Source organism: Cyprinodon tularosa, unplaced genomic scaffold (assembly GCF_016077235.1).
Source record: "Cyprinodon tularosa strain WSP-4 unplaced genomic scaffold, ASM1607723v1 ctg172, whole genome shotgun sequence".
NCBI classification, from domain to species: domain Eukaryota; kingdom Metazoa; phylum Chordata; class Actinopteri; order Cyprinodontiformes; family Cyprinodontidae; genus Cyprinodon; species Cyprinodon tularosa.
Window position 1 is genome coordinate 357409 of NW_024038551.1, and position 22853 is coordinate 380261.

General features: G+C 41.4%; 3 protein-coding genes across 3 annotated transcripts in view; 1 reads left to right on the plus strand and 2 right to left on the minus strand.

Moving 5' to 3' along the window:
• The window catches only part of LOC119781187 (odorant receptor 131-2-like), a 91314-nt gene that overhangs the window by 37252 nt on the left and 31209 nt on the right, over positions 1-22853 (plus strand). The gene's annotated exons all lie outside the window — the stretch shown is intronic.
• On the minus strand, positions 9187-10722 carry LOC119781184 (odorant receptor 131-2-like). Its single transcript, XM_038281582.1, has one exon. The coding sequence runs from the start codon at positions 10670-10672 to the stop codon at positions 9689-9691; it is 984 nt and encodes a 327-aa protein (XP_038137510.1). The 5' UTR covers positions 10673-10722; the 3' UTR covers positions 9187-9688.
• On the minus strand, positions 17877-18897 carry LOC119781182 (odorant receptor 131-2-like). The gene has a single exon (XM_038281580.1). The coding sequence runs from the start codon at positions 18895-18897 to the stop codon at positions 17905-17907; it is 993 nt and encodes a 330-aa protein (XP_038137508.1). The 3' UTR covers positions 17877-17904.

Genomic DNA, 22853 nt, shown 5'->3' on the forward strand with positions numbered 1-22853 from the left:
ACTAATGCTTGGAAATGACGATGTCATGATGACTGTGGTAATAACTGCAGTGGTAGGCTGTGCAATAGGCTTGTCATAATGCACTGACGTGATGAGCTGAGCACTCTGTGCCCGCCTGTCATAAAACGGGACAGATGGACCTGATATTCAAGGTGAGACAGTCTGTAAGAAAGTCCAAAATGCTTATTAATATAAAAACATAAACAAACTGAAACTAAAGTAGAGTTGCTAGGATCTGTGACTCTTGGGTGCTGCAGGAGGGGGGCGGGGCAGCGATCAATCGCAGACACTCTGCTGGGAGAAACACAGGTATGTAACCACGATCATCTGACAGAAGATGATAATCTCATTGAGTCACTTACCTGGTTCAACTGTCCAGTCCATCTCCCTGGAAAGGGGTTCAATCCAGCCGCTGGACTGAAGGCATGTGTCACTGAGAGTGTCCCCGGTGCTGCAGCTTCAGAGGATTTGCAGGAAGCTGATCCTGGACAGGGATGCAGAAACAGGCAGGAACATACAGAACAGGCAGGATCCAGGCTTCCAGGAATCCTAGAGCACCCAGGCAGGTTCAGATTCCAAACAGAGTCCAGCAGTGTGACCAGGTGGACAGGCACAAAATCAGACAGGATCAGGTGCAGACGGGCAGGCCCAGTGGAAGAGCGTAGCCGAGACAGGACGTGGAACCAGAACTTGAGCGCGACCTTTAAACTGGTGTCTGCCTTGGAGCCAGGCTTACTGGGATAAAAACTGATCCTCCCCACGTAAAGAGCCAAAAACTCAGAGGGCTCAGCAGGGGAGGAACAGTGGACGAGCAGAAGACAAGACAGACACAAAAACCCTTTTTCCTCTGGCTGCCAGGATCCAGGACATGAACCGTGGAGTTAACTGAACAAACTCAACAGAACAGACTAACAGAAAAGAACAACTAATGATCTGGCCATGATAGCTGTACCTGAGCCCCAGGGAAACTGGCAGGTGGATGAGATGAATGATAATTAGGAGCTGGAAAGAGTTAAGCAGGTGAAAGGTATGAGTAATTAAGGCCAGCTATCACAGCAGATCCTGACACCGCCACTATGAGATGGGATAAGCTCCATGCAATGATGAGCTTAGAACACACTTCATGTGCAGCAATGAGCTAAGATAAACATGCACGAGCCACGATGAGCTGAGGACGTGAGACGGGGACGCAATGAGCAAAGACTAGACGAGTAAGCCACTGAAGGCATCATAAAGAGCCCGCCACGATGGATGGAGGGCAACATAAAAGACCATAATAACCAAATGTCAAGACATGCAAGCCACGATGGTTAAGCGTGATGTTTCAGTTGAGATGTGCCTGTCATGATTTGGTAAGGTGTTCGATGTAAAGCACTTTTGATGATCCGACTGCATAGATCGGTGAGGGCGCAAAGCACCTGGTGTAACCTGAGGGGGCTGTAATGCATCTGCCAGGATGGGTTAAAAGCACTATACATCTGCCAAGATGGGTAGAGGGCGCCATAATGCACCCGCCGCGATTGGGCAGAGGATGCCACAAAGCAGCCATAAAGCAAAGGCTGTGAGGGATGGAAGGTGCCATAAGCGCCTGCAACAATGGATGGAGGGCACCATAAGCGCCTGCAGCAATGGGAAAAGGGTGCCATAAAACGCCCACCGCAATGGATGTAGGGTGTCATAAGCGCCTGTAACGATGTGAAAAGGGTGCCATAAAGAGATTTTTGATGTTCTTGATAGAGAGGAGAGAGCCTGATAAGGAATGGAGCCTTTAAACAAATGTGTCCCACCTGATGAGGATAAGTGTCAGAGAGCTGAATGCAGAGTGAGCCAAGCTGGCAACTGATGGCTGAAACACAGAGAGATGTGTGGAGACGGGGAGGAAGGCGCAGTGGAGCCGTTAATCTCTGCAGGTGTCTCAGAGGACAAAGCCGCACTGTGGCCGGTGCAGGAAGGTCTGAAACCCTACTTTTGAAGTGAGTCTGGGTCATCTGAATCAAGTCAGACATAATGCAATCACTGCCTGCGCTTTGGCTAGGTAGCAGACTGAGTTGTGGATTTGGAGACCTTTTAGGACGAACTCTTGATGCTGATTGGACTTCGTGGAGTTGTGGTTCAAAGCGGATTGGCTTGTGCCGGAGGCGGATGAGGGGAAGTAATTCAGTTTCTTCAATTGAATTTCCATCTAGGCTTCATCTTTCAGTTTGCTGATGTTAATAATAAATCTTCTTCATGATTTAGGGTTACCTATGGATTATCACAGGGATAACTGCAAGGGACAATTCTCTTAAATATATATTCTGATACTTAGTACACAGTAAAAATAAATGCTCTATAGTTTCAAGCTCTCCACATTCACATCTACCTGTCTGGTGCTTCTCTAAAGATCTATTTAGTCAAGTATGTCCAACTATTAGTCTTGAAATAATATTCTCCTCTCATGTTTTCCAGTCATCATCCTTTCCTATCTTTTTTACATTCCTTTTGCCACCTCACCTTCATTTTCCTTTTTATTAATCCCTTTAATTATGTCCTACTGATCTTAACATTATTTTTAACAAACAATTGTTGTTGCTATTCTTTGCCATCTTTATCTGTACTTTCATTCCCCTTGATCCCATACTGAGCAGTTACCCATATAGAATCAACTGAAAGCCCCATCATTTAAATTCTATGAAAAGTTTGCTGTTGCTCTAATAATATATCAGGTCTACCTTCTGACTGGTTATGCTGAAAACCTGAAAAAGAAAGAAAAAGTGGAAACTGAAATATTTCTGCTCCTTTCATAATTATCTTGTTGTTTTTTTGTGTTTCCCCTGTTCTTTATGATATGCCATAAATAAGGGGCAGGATTGCATATTCTGTAGTGTCTTGGAAGTTTGTGAGAAACTGAAGAGTGCCGAGCAAGTAAACCCTCATCCTTTTACCCCAATGATTATGTTATATAAAGTATATCAACATGGACATCGGTTCTCTATGTCGAAAACTAATATCATGGCTTTTTGCACATAAATAGACTAGAGGTGAGGCTGGAGAAAAAACATGATGACTCTAAACGTTCCACTTTTGAATGCACACACAACAAAAATGTGTTTTTGTACCAGAGTCTCTGAAAAAGAATCTGATTAGTCAGTCGCTGCATCTGGATGGGACTAAAAATGATCTCATCTAATAAGGTTAAAGCTTGGTATGGATAGTCTTGTCCAAATTCAACTAGAAGTAAGATATTGATGATGCGGGGCTGTGCACACAGCTTTAGTATGCTACCCTTGCTGTGGTTTGATGCTGGCAGGTGGGTGAGGAGGATAAGCCATCTTATCATATATATAATCAAAGGTGGATTTTGTTAGATAACAGTCAGTTTGACATTCTTTTTTTTCTTCTAAAGGGCATGTTGACTAAGGTTGCCCAAATAGTAAATGCCTTGCAGTGGTTCTAAATAATGGGGCCCCCACCTGATCAACAGTTCCAAGTGTCCAACCACTTATAGATGCACCACATTGAAAATCCAGGGTAACTTCCACGATCACTGGAGGTAGAAGGTCCCCCAATCTTCAAAGTGTAATGTAAATTTGAGGTTAGTGTTGGTCAGGCAAATAGGCCATGATGTCTCTTGAGTTTTGGTCCTACCATAATAGGGTTATGTTGATGAGTCAGTAATATCTGTGATGGATGAGGAAATATGCTTCTGTTACTGGAAAAAAAGTGGGATTTTCAGTGAGAAATAGCCAGGTAATAATCTTAAGAAGGGTATACCATTCTCTATGACATTCCAGACATTAGGACCCTCCTTGTGTCATGGTCTTGGTTCTGTTGTTCTTTACTTTGCTCCTTGTTTTCTAGTTTTATTGGTTTAATTACAGTTTTGTTGTAATTTCTAGATTTATATTAGTTTTTCTGTTGTCCTCTATTGCCCTCTTGTGTGTGTGCTTGTTCCTTTCCCCTTGGCTCCCTCGTTGTCTCCTCTCACACCTGCTCCTTGTATGCTCGTTAGCCCTCCCTTTGTCTCTCTCTGCTATATATGCTCTCCCTCTGCTCTCACTCTTTGTTGGTTCCTTGTCTTTGCTGTCCTCCCATGCTGTTGTCCACGTTCCTCGTCTCTCCCTGGCTCCTCGTGTTTGGTTTTCCCCAGATGTCTCCATAGTTCTGGTTTGCTTTATAGTTTTCATGTTTGATTTGGGATTTTTGGATTCCCGCCTCTGTTACCTCTGTTTATTTCATTAAAGCTGCAAGAAATCTCCTCAGCCTCTGCATTTGGGTCCTCAAACCACCACTGAACCCTGAAACCTTGATTCATGCATTTAAGAATGGGCCATCACTTGGTATATTGTTTTTCAGTTTCCTATTTCAGTAAAAACATTGGGAGACAGGGGCCCCTGAATTTGTTATTTTTTGTTTTTCTTTATCCATCTCCAGGTTTGCATGAAAGAAGGCAAGGCTTTGGACTTGGTTTTACTAACCTAACCTTTACTAGTGTTTGCCTGAGGTCCCTCCACTTCAGTGTGAGAGACTCCTACTGAGTTCCCTTATATGGAAGAAATACTATCTGAGCAGAGATTCTGACTCTTCTAGTGGTGCTTGGATCACTGGATAAGTGAGATGTCACCAACATCTCATAAATCTTTCCTTTTCTCTCGGTGCTGCTCTCCCAGTTTTCTAAAGCCATGGTGAAGTAGAACAGGACCATGGTGATTTGATATTACAGGGGTAAACCCAGCATTATAAGCCAACAATATGGTAGTTGCATACGGGGTTGGAAGGCAGAAAATAAAGCTGAACTGTGTTTATTTGTGAAGCACATAAATTTGATATAATTTTCAAAGTTTGTTAAAATGCTTTTATGTTAAATTTTGGGCACTTTGGGAAGTTGCAGGGGCTGCAGTTGGAAATTATCTTAATGCCGCTGTGACTGGAATGTTATTGTTCCAAAAATGACAGTCCGTGAAGTTTTGGAATTAACATCTTTAATTTTAACAAAACAATTGAACTTATGAGAAACATGTTTACTTGCAGAAGAGTTTTGCTGCTGCTATTTATGAGTGTGTGTGGTTGGGGTTAATGATAATAACCCCTTATTGTCCTAGAAAGAAACCAACACATGGCACAAGTTACTTTTCTGCAGAAGAGGAGAGTGGAAACAGATGGAGAATCCCTAAATGTTTGTGGTCACCTCTGTCAGGATATCTCTTTCCTCTGTTTTTATTGTTTGACTTCAAAGAAGAATCAGGAGGGGTCAGAATTTTACACATGATAAAGCATGACACTTCCTTGTGTAGTTTCATTGCTGGTGACGATAAGTCACCTGCAACCCCACAGCTGGATAAAGCATGACTTTTCCTTTTCTGGGAGATCCATTTGTTCTGCCCGTTTGAAGTTAGTAACAACAGAACATTCCTAGTAAGCCAAATGCCTGTAACCTAATACAAAGTAAATTTACATTTTTCTTACATTGAGCTAAAAATCGCTATATGTGGCAAGAAAATGCACTTGATATTAATATGCCCCAGGAAGCTGGTAATATCAGAACATCTGACAACTAAAAATCACCAGAAGAATCTCAATAATTAGAGAAAAACACTTAGGTTGACAACCTTGACACAGGCAACTAAGTTTAAATACAGTAGAATTACAGTAAAATTAATATATACTTTTCTACAATCATTTTTCTTTGGGCAGCTGTACTTCCACAGTCTTCCCTCTCATACCCACGGGGCTAATGTCAACTTAGATTAAAGTACTCCCAAATGTCTTTGTCTACTTGTAAGACTAGACTTAAAATTGTCCTTTTTGATAAAGCTTAGAGTGATTTAGGTTATCATAAGTTATCTCTATAGTTATGCTGCTATAGGCTTACACTGCTGGTGGACATATTATCACGTCTTGGTTGAGGTTTGGAGGACCCAAATGCAGAGGCAGAGGTGCTGAGGTGAATACTTGTAGTTTTAATAAAAAATGGTTAACAAAGGCAGTCCAAAAATCCAACTAAAATGTAACAGAGCAGAACCATGGAGACATCAACAGAATACAGTACATGTAGAGAGAGCCAGGGAGAGACGAGGGGAGAATATTGCAGCGATGAAAGGACCAGCAACAACAGCGGAACCAACAAAGAGTGAGAGCAGATGGAGAGCATGAATAGCTGACAGAGACAAAGGGAGGGCTAACGAGCTGACAAGGAGCAGGTGTGAGGAGACATCGACAGAGCCAAGGGGAAAGGAACACACACACAATCACAAGAGGGCAACAGAGGACAACATGAGAACTAACATAAATCTAGAAATTACAACAAAATAGGAATTAAACCAATAAAAACTAGAAAACAAGGAGCAAAGTAAAGCATAACATCACTAAAACCATGACACATATAGACCCCTTTAGATCGCTCTGCTTCATTCCATCCCGATTCTCCCATTAGGAAGTATTTGTTAGTTCAACCACTAACTTTATGCTATCTCTGCTTTTTCACATCATAGTAACTTCATCTGGTCTGTTCCTGTTTGGATGTGACATCATACTAGAGAGAAATATCAGCAGGGCTGCTGCCATCATCACCTTATATGATAAAAAAATAAATTTGTGCCTCTTTATCAGTGCTTAGTCCTGTTTCTCTCTCCAACTGCATATGCTCTCGTCTATCCCTTTTAGACATGGAATTTGGCCCAGAGATCCTATGCTTAACTGTTTCTTTCCAAGACAGAACCACATGTGGAGCCTATTGTTACCTTTTTCAACATATAGAGTATTTGTAAATCCGTGCTTCTATGTTCTTTTTGTATGACTGCTTCTGTTTCCTTGAACCTCAGTCAGCCTCAGCAGAAGGCATACACTGAGCCTGGTTCTGCTGGTTGCTGCATCCATCATCGGTCTGTAGACAATGGAAGTGAATATCTATTGTTGCCACATGCACACCTATAAGGTCGTACCCCGCAAAGTTAGTGACTCGGTGCAGTCATCCGGGTTTCCTTCTATAGAAGACTTTGAACCAATCTGAGTGTACAGGTGCTGGTCATAAAATTAGAATATCATGAAAAAGTAGATTGATTTCAGTAATTCCATTTAAAAAGTGAAACTTGTATATTATATTCATACATTACATACAAACTCATATATTTCAGATGTTTATTTTGTTTAATTTTGATGATTACAAATGACAACAAATGAAAATCTCAAATTCATCATATCAGAAAATTAGAATATTACTGAAGACCAATAAAAACAAAGGATTTATAGAAATGTTGGCCAACTGAAAAGTATGAACATGAAAAGTATGAGCATGTACAGCACTCAGTATTTAGTTGGGCCTCCTTTGGCCTGTATTACTGCAGCAATGCGGCGTGGCATGGAGTCGATCAGTCTGTGGCACTGCTCAGGTGTTATGATAGCCCAGGTTGCTCTAATAGTGGCTTTTAGCTCTTCTGAATTGTTGGGTCTGGTGTATTGCATCTTCTTCTTCACAATACCCCATAGATTTTCTATGGGGTTAAGGTCAGGAGAGTTTGCTGGCCAATTAAGAACAGGGATACCATGGTCCTTCAACCAGGTACTGGTAGCTTTGGCACTGTGTGCAGGTGCCAAGTCCTGTTGGAAAATGAAATCTGCATCTCCAAAAAGTTGGTCAGCTGCAGGAAGCATGAAGTGCTCTAAAACTTCCTGGTATGTGGCTGTGTTGACCCTGGACCTCAGAAAACACAATGGACCAACACCAGCAGATGACATGGCACCCCAAACCATCACTGACTGTGGAAACTTTACACTGGACTTCAAGCAACGTGGATGAAGTGCCTCTCTTCTTTTCCTCCAGACTCTGGGACCTTGATTTCCAAAGGAAATGCAAAATTTACTTTCATCAGAGAACATGACTTTGGACCACTCACCAGCAGTCCAGTCCTGTTTCTCTTTAGCCCAGGCAAGACGCTTCTGACGCTGTCTGTGGTTCAAGAGTGGCTTGACACAAGGAATGCGACAGCAGAAACCCATGTCTTTCATATGTCTGTGTGTGGTGGTTCTTGAAGCACTCACTCCAGCTGCAGTCCACTCTTTGTGAATCTCCCCCACATTTTTGAATGGGTTTTGTTTCACAATCCTCTCCAGGGTGCGGTTATCTCTCTTGCTTGTACACTTTTTTCGACCACATCTTTTCCTTCCCTTCGCCTCTCTATTAATGTGCTTGGACACTGAGCTCTGTGAACAGCCAGCCTCTTTAGCGATGACCTTTTGTGTCTTGCCCTCCTTGTGCAAGGTGTCGATGGTCGTCTTTTGGACAACTGTCAAGTCAGCAGTCTTCCCCATGATTGTGTAGCCTATAGAACTAGACTGAAAGACCATTTAAAGGCTTTTGCAGGTGGTTTGAGTTAATTAGCTGATTAGAGTGTGGCACCAGGGGCCATCAATTTTGAACCTTTTCACAATATTCTAATTTTCTGATATGATGAATTTGAGATTTTCATTTGTTGTCATTTGTAATCATCAAAATTAAACAAAATAAACATCTGAAATATATGAGTTTGTATGTAATGTATGAATATAATATACAAGTTTCACTTTTTAAATGGAATTACTGAAATCAATCTACTTTTTCATGATATTCTAATTTTATGACCAGCACCTGTATGCTCTGGTTGAATTGTCTCTGTAAATGTGTCTCTGCCTTGAGATGATATGTGTTGTAAATTGGCACAATATAAGTTCACTAAATTAAAATGAATTGAAATAAAGCAATAAATTTTTATACGTGTTTTTCAACCCTGCTCCTCAAGGTTCTCTGAAGGTATTAGATGTTTGTCTGCTTTGAATTTGATTCAGAATATGTTAATTTGGTATAATCTGTTCATCTCCCTTTTTAGAGTATCTTAAGTATCTGCTTCAAGATGACTGAATTAAATAATTGGATAACTTCAAGGAATCTGGATTACCTGACTGTATCCTGAGGTGTAATTAAGTCATTAGATCAAAGTGTGTGGAAGGAAAGACATTTGAAAAAGGGCTGGACTTTATGACCTGAAATTAAAGATCCCTGATCTACAACATGCAGGGTAGCATGTCCTGGGGAGAACTGTTAGAACACACTGCAAAACCGGACTTATAATCACAAACACTTACTCACTTTTGTAATAATCTGTAGTGAACATAATTTTATTATACCTTCCAGTGCAACACTTTCATCAGTATCTTGCATTACAGCTTTCATCATAAATGTGGTATGAAAAGTTGTTTATAGATACATAAACGTGTTCAGCCGCAACACAGAAATTTACATATTTATTCATTAGTTGAAAATACAGCTCAGATGTTTAACTGCTGCAACTATCCACTGGTATTTGAAAATATAAAAACAAATACACACATACACTCTTTGCATTTATAGATCAGTTTACATTTTAAAAGCTCAAAGTGTTACAGGAGGAAAACTTTATATAAAGAAACTATTTAAAGTTGATCTTTATATGTTTACATGAAATGTAAATGCAAGTCCAACTTTTAAAGCAGTACGATGTGTTCTTACTATAGCCCTACTTACCAGACATGGAAATATTATAAAATCAAAATTTTATTTGGTACACTTACCATTTGAGGCTAATAATGAATCTAGATTCCTGCTTCTCTGCCAGTTGTCAACCAAGCACACTGTCATAGTGTAGTTTATTCTTTGAACACTGAACACAAACAACAATTAAAATAAAATGTAAAGCCATCAAGTCACAAAAACTCTGATGTTTTTACATTTCAGCATGTAGACTGACCCTTTCCACTGACAGCAAAGGTTCAGCAATAGAATAGGTCTGATTGTCTGGTCTCTGAGGCCATAGATTAGTGAACTCAGACATTTGGGGAGAACAATGATACAAATATAAAGAAAAACCTGGATGCGCACTGCTTCAAGTCTCCCTAGATGCTTTGAAATAGCTATAATCACTGAGTAGTATATTGTTGAGGACACTGTGAGGCCCATTTGCAGCAGATGCAGCAGCACGGTCCTTCGAGCCTTACTGGCTGATGCTTTGTCAGTGGAAGCTGAGTGAGCTGCTACCATGATACCAGTATAGGTGAAAACAACTGTTACACCTCCTAACACAAAGAAAAAATAAGTAAAAGTTTTTTGAAAAAGATCAGATGCTGGATCAAGAAAAACGCTCTCCTTTCCACAGAAATCCATCATCTGTGTGAGCTGCAGATCTCGAAATGAAAACCTTAATATTAAACTTAACTGTATTATGCCATGTAATAAACCTGTAATCCAAATAACACAAATAGCCACTCCTGTGTTCCTGATGGTGATGATGGCACTATGTCTGAGAGGATAGCAAATAGCAATGTATCTTTCTAAACACATAATCACCAGTGTGGCAATAGAGACAAAGAGTGTTAGACTGTTGAACACTATTAAAGCAGCACATACAGGATACAGTAATGTCAGTCTGAAAGAGGACAGTAAAAACATTGACTGACTGTGTGCCAGCTGGACGGTATCTGCAAATAGAAGGTTAAACAAAAGAAGATACCGAGAGGTCACTCGAAACACCTCCTTGCTTCTCAAAGTGTATAACATCGTAATGTTAATGAAAAGAAACACGGTGCACTGCAGTGTTGTCAAAGTGGACGTTGTCACAATCCCCAGGATCCCCTCACGATGCAGATTAACAGTGATATTTAACTGTGTTCGATTATTGAGGATCATGATAAGTAAAATCTAAAAACAAGGTGAGGTAAATATTCATTACAAGCAAAATGGTCTTTAGTCCTACATTACACAAACAGAATGGCAGATCTGATGCTCTAAGGTCTAACTTTCCATCATAAACTATTTATCTGATCGGTGCACACACCTCCCTCATGTCTCGCTAGTTCCTCGTTCTATCAGGTAATGTGACGTAGTTATCCTCAAGTACAACACCAACTAAGGGGAATAAACTTTTATAAACAACACATTATTATTAAAAAGATAAGGATTTTTTTTAGCAGTGCGGTTCATCATAAAAGCAGATTGTTTGTACTGTATCTATAATGGTGATGTCTTAATGATAGAGAATCTAAGCACCTGCCTGAATTTTAAACTTTTAAGATATTTTTAACCCATAGGTTAAAAATATTTTTAACATCTTATATGTGTGCAACATAATAGAGATCTACATACCCAATATAAAGGTGGTGAAATGAATATTAATAAAAGGAGCTCTTAATTAAGAACATACAAGCAGAACTTCTTGTGGGCCGTTTCTCAATATGTGTACTTGTGCGTTCTCATGACCTCATCATCCTCAGCCCTAGTGCTGTTTCAATTCACAAGAACAGCAGACCGAGAACAGAGAAAGTCCCTGGATGTTGTTCTCGCTTCTCCCTATTTTCCGAGCGTGAATCAGAGCAGACTTGTCCGTTCTTGAGATTGACAGCTGTCCCAGCATGTACTGTGGCAGCAGCAGCTTTCAATGGAGCGCTCACAGAGCTCAGAGTATTAAGTTAAAAGTTCTATTTTCTGTTGCCGTTGTTCAATAAAAGTACGTTTTAAGATCATTTGAGACAAGAACATTGTACTTTTAGGACTCACTATATGGCCCATTAACCAATTTAATGTGTAATAAAAAATTTTAAAAAATCAGAAGATTACAGGACTGTGGCAACCAGCAGACCTCGAGGGTAATGGCAGTCATGTCTAATCCTAGCCCTTCTGCAGTAGCCCTCTCTCATCATAGCCGTGTGTAAAGGACCGCTGGCTATGATGGTGAGTTTTTTGTTTTATTTGGCTAAATGTTCATTTGATTTGTGTTTATCTGACTGCTTTGACTATTAATCCCCCGATAAAAAAGTAAAAATGTACTATTATCTAGAAACTGTTGGGATCCAGAGGCTTGCCCACCAGAGGGCGCCGAGGATCCCTTCCTGATGGTTTGTTCTTCTGTTGGGATCTGGGGTGCTGTCTACCTTCCTCCACCAGAGGGCGTACTGGATCTCCTAAAGCTGGAGCTGACTTCACCAGCTGCTTCTCATCTGCTCATCAGGGGACCAGTACTTAAGTGGGCTGTGGACAACACTCCGGTGCCAGAGTATTTTGCCAGTTATGGAAGAACCTGTCTGAAATCAGAAACTCTGGAAGAGTTTCTCTGTCAGAAACCTGTCTGTCTGACTACTGAAGAGTCCTGGAGATCAGAAACCCAGGAAGGGTTTCTCCGTCTGAAACCAGTCTGTCTGAACAAGGAAGAACCCTGGAGAATCAAACCTGTCAGCCCTCAGCCTGCCGTCAGCCTCTGGACCCTCCAGGTTTCCCCCCTCTGCCACTCTACTCAAACCTCTGAACAGGTAAAAACCTGCGCCCAATCTACCAGCAAGATTACCCGGCTTCTGCTAACCATTCTGTCCCCCTCTGCAGTAAGAATCAGTCGTGACCAGTCCTGGACCAGATAATCCCCTGAACCAGTTTTGTATTCAACCTGTGTGTTTAAATAAACCTTTGAACTTTTTCCCAGTCTCAGAGTGTGTTCTGCATGTGGGTGACGTCACGAGTACGCTTTTGTACCAATTGACCCAATGCTCCCAGAGTCCAGACATTACTGTGTTCTCCTAAAGAACATACTTGGCGAGGACACGAGTTCTTGTGAAATGAGATACGGCCATGGTTTTTCTTCGCTTCCATGCCCGTGGGAAGTGGGGATGCTGCAGCACCCCCTAGTGATGAAAGGAATACTTTTTTTTTATGTATTAAAAATATTTTGCACAATTTACACTCACCGGCCACTTTATTAGGTACCCCATGCTAGTAACGGGTTGGACCCCCTTTTTCTATTGTCCAATTTTGATGAGCTTGTGCAAAGTGTAGCCTCAGTTTCCTGTTCTTAGCTGAAAGGAGTGGCACCCGGTGTGGTCTTCTGCTGCTGTAGCCCATCTGCCTCAAAGTTCGACGTACTGTGCGTTCAGAGATGCTCTTCTGCCCACCTTGGTTGTAACGGGTGGTTATTTGAGTCACTGTTGCCCTTCTATCAGCTCGAACCAGTCTGACCATTCTCCTCTGACCTCTGGCATCAACAAGGCATTTCCGCCCACAGAACTGCCGCTCAATGTATGTTTTTTCTTTTTCGGACCCTTCTCTGTAAACCCTAGAGATGGTTGTGCGTGAAATTCCCAGTAGATCAGCAGTTTCTGAAATACTCAGACCAGCCCTTCTGGCACCAACAATCATGCCACGTTCAAAGTCACTCAAATCACATTTCTTCCCCATACTGATGCTCGGTTTGTACTACAGGAGATTGTCTTGACCATGTCTACATACCTAAATGCACTGAGTTGCCGCCATGTGATTGGCTGCTTAGAAATTAGGTGTTAACAAGCAGTTGGACAGGTGTACCTAATAAAGTGGCAGGTGAGTGTATATATATTAGTGCTGTCAATCGATTAAATTTTTTTAATCGCGATTAATCGCATCAATGCCTAAGTTAACTCGCGATTAATCGCATTTTAATCACACATTTTTTTTCTGATTGAAAATCATTTAAATACTCTCGATGACATACAAAAAATACATACAGGCTAGGTTTGTGCCAATGTTCTTTTTTTTTTAAATGAAAACAGGTCACAGACACTGATTTATGCCATCGAAAAATATGGCAAGAAGATGGGGAGGCATGTAGCAAAAAATAACAAATATGTAGCCAAAAAAAAGGCCCTGAAAACAGACTGATGTAAAAGACAGTCTTTACAGTTAATACAGTCTTTTGAACAAAGACAAGCATTTTACCCTACTGCTATAAAATGCAGTAGAGTTAACATTAGATGTTAATTAACCAAGATAATAATGAACAATTTTCAATCAATACATCAAAAAATAGACCGACATCACTAGATGGAGGTAGTCTATGCTCTAGAAAGTTACTTTTCAGCCTCTTAACAAAAATGAGAACACACACACACACACACCCACACACACACACACACACACACACGATACCGACCTGTGGCGTACACAGACAGCAAGAGTGCCGTAGCAGATTCCATTTCACCTCAGTAATCTGTTTTCTCAGCGTATTTCAGGTTGCTACTAGTTACCAGACACTCAACTTGTTTGTTGGTGGTGGGGCTTAAAGAAAAGGCACTAGCGCTACCCAGTGTATGTGCGTCTTTTTTCCTTGAGGAGCTCCGCTCTCGAAGCCTATGGAAAATGCATGGACTGGGGGATAATAGCCCCGCCTTCTCGCAGGCTGCAGCGGGATGTACTTGGAAAATTGTACCATAAAACCACATAGCGTTACTCTCACGTTAAAAAAATGATCGCCATTAAAATGGCCTCGCGTTAACGCGATAAAAGCGCAATAATTTTGACAGCACTAATATATATATATATATATATATATATATATATATATATATATATATATATATATATATATATATATATATATATATATATATATATATATATATATATATATATATATATGCAAAAATAAACCTGAGTGCTACAAATTAGCTGGATTGACAGGTAAGGGCGGGGGTCAGCAACCCAAACTGCTCAAAGAGCGATATTGGACCAAAAAAACAAAAATCTGTCTGGAGCCGCAAAAATGTAAAAAGTCTTATATAGGTGTCTTATTGCAATCGAGCTCTAAGTGTATTATAGAAATGGTGGTCGCCTGCATATTTAGCCTTCCCTGGAAATGCCTTTCCAAATTTTTATTTTTATTTTTGACAACCTCTCATTACAAAGCAAAAATGCAGGCAATCCTTCTGCATTGATAATGAAAGCAAATGATTCGGTCCATTCTTTGAATCCTCTTTGCTCTTCAGCTATCTTCGTTTTTCCCCTTTGGGATCCATGGTCCGAGACACACCCACCGCTTTGTTTGCCTGGTTCCAAGTTATGGCCACTGATCTCTATGGCTATGACGCAAATTATTGTTTAAATTTATTTATTATACAAATATTTACAGCCGCAAGGAGCCGCAAGGAGGAGGCTAAAGAGCCTAGATGAGGCTCTAGATTCGCGGTTTGCCGACCCCCGGGTTAGGGCTACAGAAAATAAATAGAAAAATGTGTCTCCTACTCTAGTCAGTCGGTCTGATGGACCCTTATCGCTAAAGTATGTTCACGCCCAGTTACAGGCTTTGACAAGAACGGGACAAAGACGAGCAGATCTTTTTCAAAAATATTTAGAAAACCCACGTGTTTGAGTCCCTAGGAACACCAGTCCAACGGTCATCACCAGGCAGCAAAACCACTTTGGTTTTACTCATCTTCACCAGTCCCTCCAAGGAAGCACCCACTAACCCGGACTCTAAAGGACAGGGTTAGGTTGATTTCTTCACCATCGTTGAGACGATTGGTCTTAAAAAACCAAACCCCTTTGAAGCTGGACTTCACCACAGATCTTTACCTTAGTCGTGGGGTCCCTGTGAAAGTAACTGGGCTTCTTGCTGAGGAAAATCTTTAATAAGCTTACAATGACTCTGGTGGATTCAAGTCTCTCTTTCCTGGATCTCTTCACAGTGGTGGGGGTTGCTAGTTGCACAATTTAGGGTCCTTCCCACCTCGGAGCTGCCCAATTTTTCCTTTTGATGATTTTAATCAGCACTCGGTCTCCAGGCTTCAGGCCTTCCTGTGGGAAAACAAAAGGAGCTCCGGACAGATTACATGTTCTTTGAACAGTTCTGTATCTGAACATCTTCAGAATTCACTTAGTTAATGGGTCAATGTTCTTTTTCTTTTTCTGCCCATGGCTGTCCTTCCCATAAAGGTAGAACAAAAGGTCTCCCATTCACTATTTCAAAAGGGGTCAAACTATCAGATGTTGGAATAATCCTCATCTCATGAGTAATTTTACCAATTGCAAACACTCTGGTCATGGTTTTCCTGTTTCTGCCATGAATTTTCTCAATCTATTTTTAATTTCTCAATTAATTCTCTCCACTAATCCTGCACTCTGTGGATGGTAGGAACAGTGATGTTTCAAAGTTTATGTTTAAATGTTTGGACATTAGTGATATCACTTCATTCACAAAATGTGTTCCAGTATCACTTTGTAAGATTTTTTGGATACCATGCACAGGTATGATATGTTTACACTACGCTTTTGCTACTGTCAGCGCATTTGCATGTTTTGTGGAAACAATTTCTACCCATTAAGAAAAATTGTTCACTAGGACTAGGCAGTACTTCTACTGTCCACTTTGGGTCAGCTCAATGTAGTCCATGCTAATTACTTCAAATGGAGCTGTACCTCTTGGTGCCTTTCCTCACTTAGTTCTCTGATTTCCTTGTGAATTGTATTTACAACATGTGAGACATGCAAAAAATGTTTTAAAGCAGTAGTAGTTACACACCTGGGTGTGTTACTATACTATATTGCTGCCAGTCTCTTTTTCCCTAGCTCCTTTCTAGCCTCCTCTGTCCACACTTGTTCCCAACCTGCTGATTAGCCTGGTCTTTATTTCTGTATCCCATATATACGCCTCCTGCTCAGTCAATGTTTGCTGGTTTGTCATCATTTATTTACCCTTCATGTAAGTTTCTGGATCTAAGTATTTTTGGACTTTGTGGATTTTGTTAGTTTGGATTCTGCTTCAGTCACCAGCTTTACCAACCTGCAAGAAACCACCTCAGCTTCAATCCCTGCACTTGGGTCCTTCTAACCTTCACACAACCTGACTACTTAAGATACATACATAATTCATATATATATATATATATATATATATATATATATATATATATATATATATATATATATATATATATATATATATATATATATATATATATATATATATATATATAAATTCAACACTTGTTGGTAACCTAAACATAAGAAAAAGTCTATGACTAGTATTCTCAATACTCATGATTCCAAATAATCCCTATGGGACTGTGTTTATTGTTGTATGCCTGACTGCAGAGCTGTGATAACCTCAGTTTACATATGAAAAGTAAAGAAAATTCATCAGAATTGACCACCATTCAGCTGAAGAAGACAGCATTAAACACCCTTACAAATAATAATAAAAAAAATTCAGAATAGCACTCTAATGGTCCAGTTTACACAGTTTACCTACAAAAAAAATTAATTTTGGTTGAATGACACTTTGAGGAAATGGGAAACATTGGCAAAAACAACTCTGAAATTTCATTTTGAAACTTTAAAGTTTTTCTATATGGTAAACAAAATTAGTATTTATACACGTTATTCATTTTAATTGATTATTGAATTACCTTTATGCCACCATGATGCACTATCCCCCTTATTGTGTTTCTATTATGGTCCTTTATTTAAATTCACAAAAAAATTGTGAAGACTTGCTAATGAAATGTGCTTTATAAATAAAGTTGTGTTGCTTTGGCTAAATGGAATCAGATCAAAACATTACATTATAAAAACCAGTGTTGCTTACAGTCTTGACAAAATTAACTTGGACAAATGGGGACGACTCAAACTATTTTGAAAGGAGTCTGATATTATTCTTAACACTGCATTAATTACCCTTTGGTTTACTCACTCAGATTACACTTATTTATTCTTATGTTTCCTGGATCCTGTTTTACCTAAATCCATCTGATGTAATCATTAACAATCCTATCATCCACATAAGGGGTTTTTCAAATAAATTTTTTCTACATACGCTTAATCTTTTTTTGAGGCTATAAGCTTTAAATAAAGTGAAGAGTCTATTATTAACCCAACTACAATCCAAAATTTCATTTCATCAATCCCTCCACCTTTTTTTGAATTAAGCATCATTAGAGGGGACAATCGCTTGGGAATAGATACATTTATGTGCAAAGTACTTATTGACAATCAGAATATATCTTAAATCTAAAAAAAAAAAACAGGTTCACAGAATTCCCAGACTTTTCTCTATAAAATTTATTTTCTGTATTCTTTGAAAATTGAATATCCACACGAACACACACATAACATATAGTTTACAGCCATCAAGTGAAATATACTCTGATGTTTTTGCGTCTCAGCACTATAGCCATGGAAACTGACCCTCTCCACTGACAGCAAAGGTTCAGCATTAGAATAGGTCTGATCGTCTGGTCTCTGAGGCCATAGATTAGTGAACTCAGACATTTGGGGAGAACCATGATACAAATATAAAGAAAGACCTGGATGCGTATAGCTTCAAGTCTCTCTAGATGCTTTGAAATAACTATAGTCAATGAGTTAAACATGGTCGAGGACACTGTGAGGCCCATTTGCAGCAGATGCAGCAGCAGGGTCCTTCGAGCTTTGCTCGCTGATGCTTCGTCAGTGGAGGCTGAGTGAGCTGCTACTACGATACCAGTATAAGTGACAAAAACAGTTACACCTCCTAACACAAACAGAAAATAAGTAAAAGTTCTGTAATAAAGATCAGATGCTGGATCAAGAAAAATACTCTCCTTCCCACAGAAATCTATCATCTGTGTGAGCTGCAGGTCTGGAAATGAAAACCTTAATATTAAACCTAGTTGTGTAATGACATCAAATAAACTGACACACCATATAACACAAATAACCCATCCTGTGTTCCTGGTGGTGATGATAGCACTATGTCTTAGAGGATAGCACACAGCAATGTATCTCTCTAAGCACATGATCACCAGCGTGATGATAGAAACACTAAAAGTGAAAAAGTTGAGAAGGGTTAAACCGACACACACAGAATAAGACATTGTAACTCTGGCAGTGGAAAGCAAAAACATCGACTGACTCTGTGCCAGCTGAGTCGTGTCTGCAAACAGAAGGTTAAAAAGAAGAATGTATCGAGAGGTCTCTACAAACACCGCTTTACTCCTTAAAGTGTATAACATTGTCAGATTGATGAAAAGAAACACACAGCATGGTAATGTTGTCATAGTGGAAAATAACACTAATGCAAGAATGCCATGACGCTGCATATCTAAGGTGGTGTTAAGCTGAGTTTGATTGATAATAGTCATAACAAAAGTCATACAAAGATTAAAGAGATTTCAATTTTAAGTACAACAAGTATGTTACCTATTGAAGCAGTTCGTACTAAGAATGCAGTTGGTTCCTGACTTCATATCTTTAAAACAATAAACCCCCTTTGCACACCATTATGGCCAGAATTAATGTGCATGATTTACCATTCGCTCTCCTTAAATTTGCTGCACCATTTACATTTCCCTCCCTGATTCTCCAATTGGAAACTGGTAACCAGATAATGAGAGATATGCGGGGGCTTGAGAGCTGGGTTTGGTCTCAGCTATGATAGAGCAGAGCTATCACAATGATGAAAGGTTTGTGATGGAGCAATAAGAATGGTAGAGGATTTCTCTGCACCAGAGACAGAGGTAATGTAAAAAGAAAAGAAAGGTTTTGTTCAGCAGACCAGCAGCCCTGAGCCACTCTGGTGTAAGCTGCTGGTTTAGAGGTTCTTTGGCTTTTTTCCTACAGCTTATATGCTGTGGATTTCATGGGGACTGTCAGACAAGGACACCCAAGGCTGGAGCTCAATGATCGACTCTGTATTCATATTTTCTGACCTCCAGTCGCAAGTTGTGGAGGCCTTGGTCAGGGACGTGTTCAACTCTCACCACCCTGAGAGGTTGTCCCAGATTATGGGGGAGGCTGGAGACAGAGTCTGAGTAGAACATACTCTCTTCCTTCATTGTTGATGTGGCCAGCCATAGCTGTGGCCATAACATCTGTGGTGCCTGTTGTTGGACAATCTCCATACCAGGTGGTGGATACCGGCAGTAAGGGATGCAGTCAAGCTGAAGAAGTAGTCCTACCAAGGCTGGTAGGTAGGTCTATTAATGACATATGCCAGCAAGACTGCTGGCATATGGCATTGAATGTGAAGAAAAAACCAGTTCGAGAAAGAAAGATTGGAGAGCCATACCTCCTGGTTCAATAGTTTATTAAAGCACAAACACACAGAATGTACTGATTCTGGTTCGGGGCCTGGATACTGGTTCACCGGAGTCTGCGTGAGAGACAGCACAGTTAGCGGTTTGCTGGCAGGGTTTTACTTCCAGAAGTTCACTGATTGTACCTTGAGGGTTCTTGAGGTTAACTTTGGGAGAGTCACTGTTGGTTCTGGAGAAGGGTTCATCAGCAGAGTCCGTTAGCTGCTTCAGCGTCTCACGTCTTGTTAGAACAGACCTTGGATTGGAAGTCCCAGCTCAGTCCTGAGCTGCTTGAGGTTTCTCGGAGGGATCTTCAGGGTTTGGCTCAGAGGGTCGGCTCGGCAGGTTAGTTCTTCCAGAGCTTTCTTAAAGGAGGCACAGGTTTCCTGGAAGACAGAGATAATAGTTAGAATCCAGACTGGATTCAAAGTCATGGAGATACTCAGAGGATCTAGGCTTTAGCGCTGACCAACTGGAACAACACTGCGGCGTTGAGGCAAGGTCTGAAGACAGCTTAAGTAGTGCATCCTCTGATGATCTTGACGAGCTGCAGCTGTGCAGGGAGCTCCCTCAGAGGATCCACGGCGGACTCTGCTGGAGAAAGATGGGATTTCTCCAGCTCCCAACACATACAGTGTAACCTGGTTAAGGAGGAAGGTAATGGAATTAGCTAGATCAAGCAGCTTGGAAATGAAAGAGCAACCCTGGGGATGATGCGCATGGCAAAATTGAGGTGACTTAGCAAGGATAGCAACTAACGCTTGGAAATGACGATGTCATGATGACTGTGGTAATAACTGCAGTGATAGGCTGTGCAATAGGCTTGTCATAATGCACTGACGTGATGAGCTGAGCACTCTGTGCCCGCCTGTCATAAAACAGGACAGATGGACCTGATATTCAAGGGGAGACAGTCTGTAGGAAAGTCCAAAATGCTTCTTAATAATATAAAAACATAAACAAACTGAAACTAAAGTGGAGCTGCTAGGATCTGTGACTCTTGGGTGCTGCAGGAGGGGGGCGGGGCAGCGCCCAATCTCAGACACTCTGTTGGGAGAAACACAGGTAAGTGACCACGATCATCTGACAGAAGATGCTGATCTCATTGAGTCACTTATCTAGTTCAACAGTCCAGTCCATCTCCCTGGACAGAGGTTCAATCCAGCCACTGGACTGAAGGCATGCGTCACTGAGAGTGTCCCCGGTGCCGCAGCTTCAGAGGACTTGAAGGAAGCTAATCCTGGACAGGGATGCAGAAACAGGCAGGAACATACAGAACAGGCAGGATCAAGGCTTCCAGGAATCCTAGAGCACCCAGGCAGGTTCAGATTCCAAACAGAGTCCAGCAGTGTGACCAGGTGGACAGGCACAGGAGCAGACAGGATCAGGTGCAGACGGGCAGGCCCAGTGGAAGAGGGTAGCTGAGACAGAACGTGGAACCAGAACTTGAGCGCGACCTTTAAACTGGTGTCCACCTTGGAGCCAGGCTTGTTGTGATAAAAACTGATCCTCCCCGCGTAAAGAGCCAAAAACTCAGAGGGTTCAGCAAGGGAGGAACAGTGGAGGAGCAGGAGGTAAGACAGACACAAAACCCTTTTTCCTCTGGCTGCCAGGATCCAGTACAAGAACCATGGAGTTAACTGAACAAACTCAACAGAACAGACTAACAGAAAAGAACAACTAATGATCTGGCCATGATAGCTTTAACTGAGCCCCAGGGAAACTGACAGGTGGATGAGATGAATGATAATTGGGAGCTAGAAAGAGTTAAGCAGGTGAAAGGTATGAGTAATTAAGGCCAGTTATCACAGCAGATCATGACACCACCACTATGAGATGGGATGAGCTCCATTCAACGATGAACACACTTAGAACACACTGCATGTGCAACAGTGAGCTAAGATAAACATGCGCGAGCCACGATCAGCTGAGGACGTGAGATGGGGACGCGATGAGCAAAGACTAGACGAGTAAGCCACTGAAGGCTTCATAAAGAGCCCGCCACAATGGATGGAGGGCGACATAAAAGACCATAATAACCAAATGACGAGACATGCAAGCCCCGATGGTTAAGCGCGATGTTTCAATTGAGATGTGCCTGTCATGATTTGGTAAGGTGTTCGATGTAAAGCACTTTTCATGATCCGACTGCATAGATCTGTGAGGGCGCAAAGAGACTGGTGCAATCTGAGGGGGCTGTAATGCACCTGCCAGGATGGGTTAAAAGCATTATACATCTGCCAAGATGGGACAAGGGCACCATAAAGCACCTGCCACGATCGGTTATTGGCGATGCGCCTGCTGAGATGGGTAGAGGGCGCCATAATACACCCGCCGCGATTGGGTAGAGGATGCCATAAAGTGCCTGACACGATTGATGGAGGGTGCTATAAGTGCCTGCAGCGATGGGAAAAAGGCGTCATAAAGCGGCTGCTGCTATGGACAGAGGGCAACATAAAGCTTCTGCAGTGATGATGAAGGGCACTATATGCACCAGCAGTGATGGGAAAAGGACACCATAAGGCGCCTGCAGCTATGGATGGAGGGCGCCATATGCACCAGAAGTGATGGAAAAAAGGACACCATAAGGTGCCTGCAGCTATGGATGGAGGGCGCCATATGCACCAGAAGTGATGGAAAAAAGGACACCATAAGGTGCCTGCAGCTATGGATGGAGGGCGCCATATGCACCAGAAGTGATGGAAAAAAGGACACCATAAGGTGCTTGCAGCTATGGATGGAGGCGCCATAATTGCCTGCAACTATGGATGGAGGTGCCACAATTGCCTGCAGCTATGGATGGAGGTGCCACAATTGCCTGCAGCTATGGGAAAAAGCAGCCATAAAGCAACCGCTGTGATGGATGGAAGGTGCCGTAAGCACCTGCAACGATGGATGGAGGGCACCATAAGCGCCTGCATTGATGGGAAAAGGGTGCCATAAAGAGATTTTTGATGTTCTTGATAGAGAGGAGAGAGCCTAATGAGGAATGGAGCCTTTAAACAAATGTGTCTCATTTGAAG

Excerpts from the sequence above, each read along its gene's own strand:
- LOC119781184 (XM_038281582.1), bottom strand. The coding sequence starts at position 10,672 with ATGATCCTCAATAATCGAACACAGTTAAATATCACTGTTAATCTGCAT.
- LOC119781182 (XM_038281580.1), bottom strand. The coding sequence starts at position 18,897 with ATGACTATTATCAATCAAACTCAGCTTAACACCACCTTAGATATGCAG.